The sequence below is a fragment of the Mytilus trossulus genome, chromosome 2 (genome assembly GCF_036588685.1).
Source record: "Mytilus trossulus isolate FHL-02 chromosome 2, PNRI_Mtr1.1.1.hap1, whole genome shotgun sequence".
Lineage (NCBI taxonomy): Eukaryota > Metazoa > Mollusca > Bivalvia > Mytilida > Mytilidae > Mytilus > Mytilus trossulus.
The window spans coordinates 46,227,474-46,237,051 of record NC_086374.1 but is presented as its reverse complement, the minus strand read 5'-3'; the positions used below and the strand labels follow the sequence as shown (position 1 = coordinate 46,237,051).

The 9,578-nt window shown below is 31.2% G+C and overlaps 1 protein-coding gene across 1 annotated transcript; it reads right to left on the bottom strand.

Moving 5' to 3' along the window:
* Positions 1–82: 82 nt before the first annotated feature.
* Positions 83–5,405, bottom strand: LOC134707396 (uncharacterized). The gene is made up of 7 exons (XM_063567108.1): positions 5,335–5,405; positions 4,322–4,374; positions 3,119–3,246; positions 2,176–2,328; positions 1,174–1,220; positions 793–841; positions 83–143 (listed from the first exon to the last, which is right to left on the bottom strand). Exons 2-6 carry the CDS (start codon positions 4,366–4,368, stop codon positions 794–796), a joined length of 423 nt encoding a protein of 140 aa, XP_063423178.1. The 5' UTR covers positions 4,369–4,374; positions 5,335–5,405; the 3' UTR covers positions 83–143; position 793.
* Between the last annotated feature and the right edge of the window lie 4,173 nt (positions 5,406–9,578).

Below are 9,578 nucleotides of genomic sequence, written 5' to 3'. Positions count from 1 at the left end.
GATCATTTTACGGATAAGACTACCCAAACAACTGTGGAGCAACATTAACTCTTTTTCATACATTCACGTTGTAAAATAAAGATCAACCGAAACATATTTAATAACTAAAACTTTTATACAGAGGTAGACTTGGATCCTCCCACCTGCAAAAACAAAATGTACAGAATAATTCGTTGATTACAGGTAGATATTCGTTTTTTCTTAGCTCTTAAAACGAGAATGAACAGAAGCTATTCACATTTTTAAACAGACTGAGAATATAACCGCTCGATACACAAAATGGTACAGCTATATATGTTTCCGCATATTCAAATGACAGAAAAAGAAATGATATGAATAGAAAAATAATTCGTAGATTTAAGAACTGAGTTAATTGAAACCGTTTTTCTTAAAGTGTTCTGTTCAGAGTCAGGAAAATAGCTATTGTTATCGTATAATTCATTTCTGTGTGTGTTGAATTTTAGTGTTTCTGTTGTGTCGTTGTTTTCTTGTTATATTTGATGTGTTTCCCTCGGTTTGAGTTTGTGACCAGAATTTGTTTTTCCTCAAACGATTGGAGAATTTCGAACAGCGGTACTACTGATACCTTTATGTAGATGGTTATTAATTGATCACATTTTAACTGATTACAATCGATAAACATACTTTTTAAGAACCAGATCAACAACTAAAGACTTCAACTATAATTATCGGATACATTAAGTGGCAAGTCATTTAATTGAAAATTTTAAAATCGAAGACATGTCATGTTTTTTTTTTTATATCAATTGGAAAAAGTAACGCTTAAATTACCTTATCTTCCATTATGGCCGTGAGGAATATGTCCAAGATGCTTCATTATCTACAGATGACAAACAATAAATAAATATAATCACATACTAGTAGATTTGTCAAACAAATAAAAAGTTTACTCAATACCATTTAGTAAAATCACAAAAATACTGAACTCCGAGGAAAATTTAAAACGGAAAGTTCCTTATCAAATAGCAAAATCAAATGATTAAAGCATCTTTTACTCTAAACTCTAATAAAAGTTCTAACATTAAATCCAAATGCTTTAATTCACTCAAATTCAAAATTATCACAAATTTAAAAAAAATACATGTGCAATTAATAGAAATAAATGTTGTATCGAACAATATGTGCTGCCAATGTAAATTATTTATACTTTACCTGTGTGTAATAATGTTCAAACTCGTGTTCATTCACAGTTCCATCACCTGTTAAAACAGATTTTGTTTATTTTTTTTTTTATTTCTTGAAGTATTTGTTTGCAATTTTGTCATCTAAGCATAGATTTGCTTCTTCGTTCCAATTTTGCCATTAAAGAAATAATTTGTGACAAAGCTTAGATGGCTCAACGGAAAATACATTTTGGTAACCTTTGTAGTGTCTTTACCGCACTTGGTTGAAAACTTGAATGCAACAAATGAGAGAATATTCTACTTATAAAGTTCATAACTACAGATATAAATATATCCGTTTTCTCTTTGCGTGAGAATTGTTATCAAATATTGGATTTGTAGACAAAGAAATTGGGAGAAACTGGAGAAAAAATATGGCGGAATAAAACGATAACAAATCAATTTAAAAAAATACAAGACGATTGCGAATAGCTTTTTACTTAAAATAATTTCGCATTTTGAACAGATATATTATGTTATGGAAGGGTATTTGCGAAAAATACCAGTCAAGGGACTGTAAAATTTTCATTGCAGCTAGTCGAGCTAGGGAAATTCAGTCCCAAGACGGGTAATACCTCTCCATAACATGATATATCTGTTTAATTACACCGAATAGATTTGGAATGAAACTCTTTGTAACGGTGAAGATATCTTTTACTAATTGAAAGCTATAATTCATTAACATGTTTATGCATAATTTTGAGGATAAGAGGAATTATCATAAAACCGCGGGAAATATACATGTACTATTACGCGTTAGCTCGCATTTTAATGTAAAGTTATCTCCGAAAATGTTTGGCGGGAAGATACTCGAGAGGGTAAAAAAAAGGATTATCCATGGTTTTTGAGACAAATTCTCCGGCAGTGGTGAAAAACAGGTAAATTTGTTTGAAATAAGGAACAAATATTAGAATATGCGAAAAATACTCTGGCTATCAACCAATCAAAATCTGGCTTTCTCATATAAGGTGTAAAATTAATACATAACTACCGTTTGAGTCGATTTGACGAAGTGTAGCCAATGCATCTGCATGACTCATGATACAATCTCCATCTTGATCATAATGGTGGAAAATCTCAAGTGCTAGAGCATGTGGCTGAGAAGTTGCAGCGGCATATTCAGCACAAGTTACGTTTCCATCACCTGTGAAATAATTTTAAATCTAATTTGATTTTAATATGCATAAGACTCATCGTTGTAGCGCGAATAAAATAAAGTAAAAATGACCAAATAAAGTACGAAGTTGAAAACTCCTGATCTTACATCCTGCCAATATATATAATGTAATAATATTTTGGCATTGTATTGCACAATGTCATGATTTTGTCAAAATTGTTGAATACGCCACTAATTAAACCCTTTACTGTGTACTAAATGATATTGGAGTCTTGTATATAAAAACATATTACATGTTCGGCAATTTAAAAACTTTAATAAGAAACTGCATGTCTTCGTGGGTTTAAAGAAGACATTTTAAGAGAAAGTTAAATGTTTCTATTATTTTCAAAGTTTATATATTCATTTGCAACTAACTAACCACTTTATTATACTTAAATAAACCTAAGAACTGTCAATGGTATTTAATTTTCGTAATTTTTCTGGTTTAAGCTTTTTTTGGGTCTTTTGTACAAAATTGTTATCATGATATCTATGATGAATTTATATTTTTCTTAATGTGTATTTTTTCCTGATTATAACCATAAATCAATTATTTCCTGAAAATTTTAAAGCTCGATATTCTCTAATATAAGACGTTTAAAAGTATGAATGAGCAAATGTGTAAAACAAAAATAAAAAGAAGTATTACTTGTGTATCTCAATGACCGCTGTCTTGTTAACATTTCACGGTTGATTTTTTTTAAATGAATTTATAGTATTTTGTCATTTCAAAATTCACGAGACAATATTCCACAAATGATGTAAGAATACAAACCATTGGTGTCAGTGCCATGGACAGAAGCTTCAAATTCGTCCATCTCTAGAATACCATTGTGATTGTGATCAAAGCCATTAAACTGACTCTGAGCCAATACTTTCAGTTCATGACCATGGATAGTCTGACTGCAAAACAAAAACAAAAGGAAGTAAAATCACAAAAATACCGAACTCCGCGGTAAAATTTGAAACGGAAACTCCCTAATCAAGTGGCAAAATAAATGATAAAACACATCAAACGAACGGACAACAACTGTCATATTTCTGACTTTGGTACAGGCATTTTCAAATGTAGAACATTGGTAAATTTAATAGCGCTAAACCTCCTCTCAACTGATTTGAACGGGCTAATTGTAAATCCTTTGAAACAAATTCGGAAACACATAATTTAACAAACTGCAAGGCTTGGACTCAAAGGGTTAGGCTTAGTTAGACTACTAATAAAACGCAGATAAAAATACCCAGATTTTTATCCATTCGTTTGGTGTGTGTAAGCCTTTGATTTTGCCATTTGATTAGGGAATTTTTCGTTTTCAATTTATCTACTTTTCTACTTTTTACTAAGTCGTCTTATTCTGATTAATAAAAACCTTGCAATGATTTTAAATATAGTATTATTCAGTTTGATGTAATAGGGAAACATAATTATAAAAAATATAGATGCTCTCGTCAATTATATGCATTGTAATCAATTTTTCTGCGCTTCTTTGTTGAAAAAATTGTAACAACCTAACATATTTTACTTGCATTCGACATGTTATCTAGATCCAATAGCAGAATTTAGAAAAAAATAAATAAAATTACGCCGTACTAGATCTGTTAGTCTCTGAATTAATAACTAGCGCAATAGTCAGTGCTTGGGTACGGACACGATTTATAACATATAGATATAGGAAGATGTGGTGTGAGTGCCAATGAGACAACTCTCCATCCAAACAACAATTCAAAAATTAAACCATTATGTTTTAAAATTCCCTGTTAAAAATTTAAGGAACTACTGGGAATCTCAGGTTAAATCGTCCATAAAAGAATTTTGGCTCTTCTTTTAATGCCGTGTATGTTATACGCTTTTACATGTCTTTGCCTGTTTAAATAATTGGCTTTTAAATGTTCCGGTTTGAGCGTTCCTGGTTAAGCTTAGTCTCAAAAAGTACTTCGTACGTTCACAATTTATAAAGCATAATTTTTTCATCATACATACCAAGTGACATATCCAAGAAACAGAGACAAAGCAAGTATCAGTTTCATTCTGATCTGTGAATATAAAAGTACATAATCTTCGGTTAAATCATTTACAAGGTAGTTATCAGTTATTTTGCTGTTAATCATTATTTATTTTTCGAAACACTCCGGATTTTCGACATAAGACAGGGATTTTCTTAGTCGTAATGGGCACGTCTTTTTGAAATTTTAGTTTTTTTTAATGCTCTTCAGCTTCGTATTTGAGTTGCTATACTAGTACGAAGCAGAAAACGAGCGTCTAACTTAATAATTTATTAGCTTAATGTCTTTCATGAGTAATCTACTTAATGAAATGAATGTATCTGGTAAAACGTAAAATATTCATAAAACTGAACAAAGCATAACATTTTGGTACTGCTATGTTATATGCAACAACTTATCAACATCGATTATAAAATATCAACAACACTGCTTAAATATGCTCATTTACGGAAAGTAGGAAATAACTTTTTTAAAACCAGGTATCACTTTATTAATCTACCATTATATAAACATACAAAAAAATACGTATACACTGTACTTGAACAAAAAGAACCATATCCTTTTCGAAATTATAATTCGTCTTCATAACTAGTGTCACTGGTATTTGTTTTACCAGTAAAACGACCAGTTGTGCCGAAATTCGTTTTTGGCAATGATATTATCTAAGATGCAAGTTCTCAGATTAAGACTGACAAATGTCCACATGTTTTATGGTATTTGGCAGTATGACTCTCGTATAAGCATTTGAGCGATACCGGTGATTATATGCGCACACGTTTTTTTTTGTAATGAACTTCTGCATGTCATCTCAAGAGTGTTAGGATAATAGCTCAAAGCCGATACCAAACAGCATGACGAATAGCCACACTTTTCCTATTTGGCACTTGTTTATAAAAATTATACCAACAGCATACACTAATTATGAAAATAATTTGAAACGATTCTGCAAAAACGATCTAAAATAAGCATAGAAAATAAATATATTCTTACTTTACAATATTCTCCTCTTTCTTAAAATATTGATCACAAATGGTTAATGTCACAATGGTTGAAGGTGTATTTATACTCTGTGATCGTGGACACCTTTAACCTTCAATCTTAAAAAGTCCGCTAAAGTACGCCAACATCGTGCTTTTATTTAAGGTAAATTTAAACTTTACAAGGAAATTGTACAACTCTCTGGTACAAATTCGAATACGGTAGTAACAATAAGATATCAGTATATTTTACTTAAATCTGAACTTATAAACCAAAACATTTCAAACCTAGGTTCATAAAACTTGGACATTTTAAACGTGACTTGATCCGACCTAAACAAGGACTATACAAATACTACTGAGGCATCAATGTCAACACTTCCTGCATAGAATCAATCATTGAAGCCTTAGCAACCACATCAACAACTAAATAATAAGACTTTTAACCACAAAGAATTTTATACTTTGTACTTGTTTGGTTTTATAAATATTTCGATATGAGCGTCACTAATGAGTCCTATGTAGACGAAAAGTGCGTCTGGCGTACTAAATTATATATTTCTGGTACCTTTGATAAATATAACATGTCAATCGATTTATTCAACACCATCGGTAAATGTTACAAACGTATGCCATGTCGATTTAACTCAATTCTCTTTTGAATAGATCATGCATGGATAACTGCACTCTAAATGATATGTTTTCTTACTATTTTGTGTATAATAAATAATAAAACATGTGTTGCAATTATAAGCATGGTAAATAGGTAGAACCGATTTGGCCTTTACAAAAGTATGAGTTTTTCGAAATAGTACAGATTTTCTTATTCCAGGCATAGATTACTTTCGATCTGAGCGTCACTGATGAGTATGATGCAGACGAAACGAGCGTCTGGCGTTTTAAATAATAACTCTGTTACCTTTAATAAATATTTACTCTTTCAAAATTATTTATCCCATAAGGTCGTCTCCAAAGTTTTACATCAGTGTTCCTTATTGAACTTCTAATTTATGTATTCGAATTTTGGTTCTACAAACGAAGATACACATATCTTGTTAAAAAGGACAAATCAAACTTTGACTGAACATATACATGAGATCCAATGCACAGTTGGCAGAGAAACATCAGCGCTATGCATGTTTTAACCAATATGCTGAACTCTAAGAAGACCATAATGTTCTCTCATGATGCCTGAAGTTTTATTAACACCAAAACTATAATGCGAGTTGGATCATGTATTTACCAAAAGATCGTCGGATTCCTATTGGAAACAACTAGGCTCTTCTTCTTATTGACTTGTTTTTTTACTCATATGAGGTAAACATTAACCATTTGCTTCTCAAAAGAATACAATAAGTATGTATTTATCTCGAGGTCCTGTCACTAGATTGGCAAAAGCTTTCTATATGTAATTATATTGATTACATCTATTGCAAACTTCCCTAAAACAGGGATACTACAGAAAGAACATGCGACTGATTTGAAGGGAATGCTGCAGTGCGATGATCTGTACTGAAGTGTGATGGTTATTTCGCTGAAGTGCAATGGTCAATATGACGCGTGGTGGCTAGTTTTAAATCTACAGATTTGCAATCATAATGGAAAGTATATTTGTTTTATGTTCGCATATTAATTTACATTCAGTATTGTCCATAAAAATTTAAGGCATTTCGATATCGATTATATATATTTTTATGGTTAAAATGATAGACTCGTAAAAAGAATTGCAACAATTTACCATACAAGTTTGGATCATGTGCAAATATGCTTCTAACAAACCATACACCTCAACGTTAAAATTAACGCACTTCGGCAATACGATAGCATCACAATCCCACGGTACCATCGCCCTTCAGACTTTTCTTGAGCGCACATCAGCGTCAAACCATCTTACTTCATGACCATTGTCAGTCGGATTTCCATCGCGTTTTCAGAGTCGTATATGTATACTGTAAGCCATCGTTTCGTTATGTTTGTACACAATTGAGGGTTTTCAAATATGTTTACACTCGAGCATCACTGAACAAACATTACTTCTTGAAATACTTATTTACTGTAATACAATTGGTAACGTTTATCGTATCACTACCACTGGGTCTATACCTATAGTGAACTGTGAGTTTCAAAGGGTATTACCAGCATGATATATTATATTGACAACTTCGTATCGTCTCCTGTTTTTTCCATTATCTTTCTACCTGTACCTAGAAATATGATTTCGCCAGCTGGAATTTTAAATGGGAAAAAACTATAATTATTCTCCCTATATTATCACCTGTTAGAGAAATGCAACTTTTAATTTTGTACCAATACATGTATTATTTCTAAATATGTGTCAATGTCCCTGAACTCAGCCTACATATCAATCCTAGCCGTTATCTAATTTAAACGTGACACTTATATTACAGGCTGTCGAATTTCCAATGCAGAATTTGATCTTTTGCTAAAGTCAACAATGCATAGCAAAATTGATCTTCTCTCTTAAAATGTAGTCATCTATTTTAAGGTACGTATGTAAATTGCTACTGGCATTTTGCTGTAAAACTATCTTACATGTCGAGCTAAAATAGCATAAATATGAAGAAAACAAAATATAACAACAGAATAAAAGCAATGTTTGTCCATAAGACTATCAATCCAAAATACTTTGGTCTATTTATCTAAATCAACACTTGCAGGTGTTATAATCAAATGGGAGGTGGTTTAAAGGAAATAGTTGTGAAATTTTCTTGAATGTATGAGCAAAAACCCCAATGTGTTTATTCTGTTAAAAGAAGAATGATTGTAAAGATCTGAATTATGAATGATATGGGGGAAGTTTGAAGATTTGTTTTCGCAAAGCTCTTTGCAAACATTCAACGCAGTCAGGGATTCTTCTCGCTGATGAAATACATATTGTGAATGCACGTTGTTATTCATTATCTGTATTTAAATTTTAATTGGCAATTGACACGTGATTTTAGAACAATCATATTGAACTAAAAGTAAAAGGTGACTTATTGGTCCCTTGGGCCGGGTGTATTATATATGTAACTATATTTTGTACACATTTATATATTTATGCTGACTTACACATGTCACTATAAAAAACAATTTACTTACTTGATTACTTACTTTATACATTGAGATATTCTTTATTGATGCAAAGGTATGTTTAAAAATAAGGATGTACAAAGAGATTCCATTGAATCAAATCTCCAAAACCGACAACTATGTTGCTAGACAAAACTGAAAAACATCTACCGGGTTGATATCCGTATAAATTAATACATAATAATATGTTGCAAGATATACAACAGTATTTAGAGTCTGCGATTTCCGTTTTTTTTTGTGTAGAAAAATCATTGTTAAATGCAAAGATTGATCAGTTGAGCCTGAGGAATGGTAGTGTTATGTAAACAATGTTTTGATATCATTGGAAATCTACAATTGTCGTATTTGAAGATGTATATATGATTCTTAATAATTCACATCTGATTGCTTATAAAATCACTATAAAATAAAAGCCATATCTTTCCAATGGATTGAAAAATGTAAAATACTTTGGTCTATTGATCTGGATTACCAATTGCAGGTGTTGCTATCAAATAGGACGAGGTTTATTCTGAGCAACAACCGCGTTGCGCTTATCCTGTTTCAAAAAATGATTGCTAGTAAAATCGTCTTCAGGGTTAAAATCAGTGTGAAGTAATACAGAATAATATTTTGCAAGTTATAAAACAATATATTAGATCTTGCGATTGCCCTTTTTTGTAGAAAAATCACCCTTGAATTTTTCAATTTAGCATAGGGAATGGAAGTGTTGTGTAAATGATATTTTGATATGCAATGATCGTAATTGAACATGTCTCATCGGATTTTGTCTAATGTTTAGTTCATCTCTATGTGTGTTACATTTTAATGTTGTGTTTCTGTTGTGTCGATGTTCTCATCTTATATTTAATGCGTTTCCCTCAGTTTTAGTTTGTAACCCGGTTTGGTTTCTATCAATTTATGAGTTTAAAACAGCGTAATACTACTGTTGCCTTCTTAATTATCCACTTTTGTTATAAAATACAAAAGAAATAGAAAAGAGTTGTGATTTATTTAACATTTCCCTTAAAATGAATAATGTAAGTGTTTTAAAAGTAGGATTCTAATAATAGAAATGAATCCCAATTTATTTTGTTCAGCAATCTAAAAACAGGATTTTTCATTTGCCTTCTGGAATAGAAAAATAATTGTTATAACAGAGAATACGCATATTTAATCTCAACC

What these genes read in the sequence shown, in the direction of transcription:
- LOC134707396 (XM_063567108.1), bottom strand. Translation starts at nt 4,368, where the DNA reads ATGAAACTGATACTTGCTTTGTCTCTGTTTCTTGGATATGTCACTTG. An exon ending in CCATGGCACTGACACCAATG is followed by an intron (nt 2,329 to 3,118) that starts GTTTGTATTCTT and finishes ATTATTTCACAG; the next exon opens with GTGATGGAAACGTAACTTGT. An exon ending in TCGTCAAATCGACTCAAACG is followed by an intron (nt 1,221 to 2,175) that starts GTAGTTATGTAT and finishes CTGTTTTAACAG; the next exon opens with GTGATGGAACTGTGAATGAA.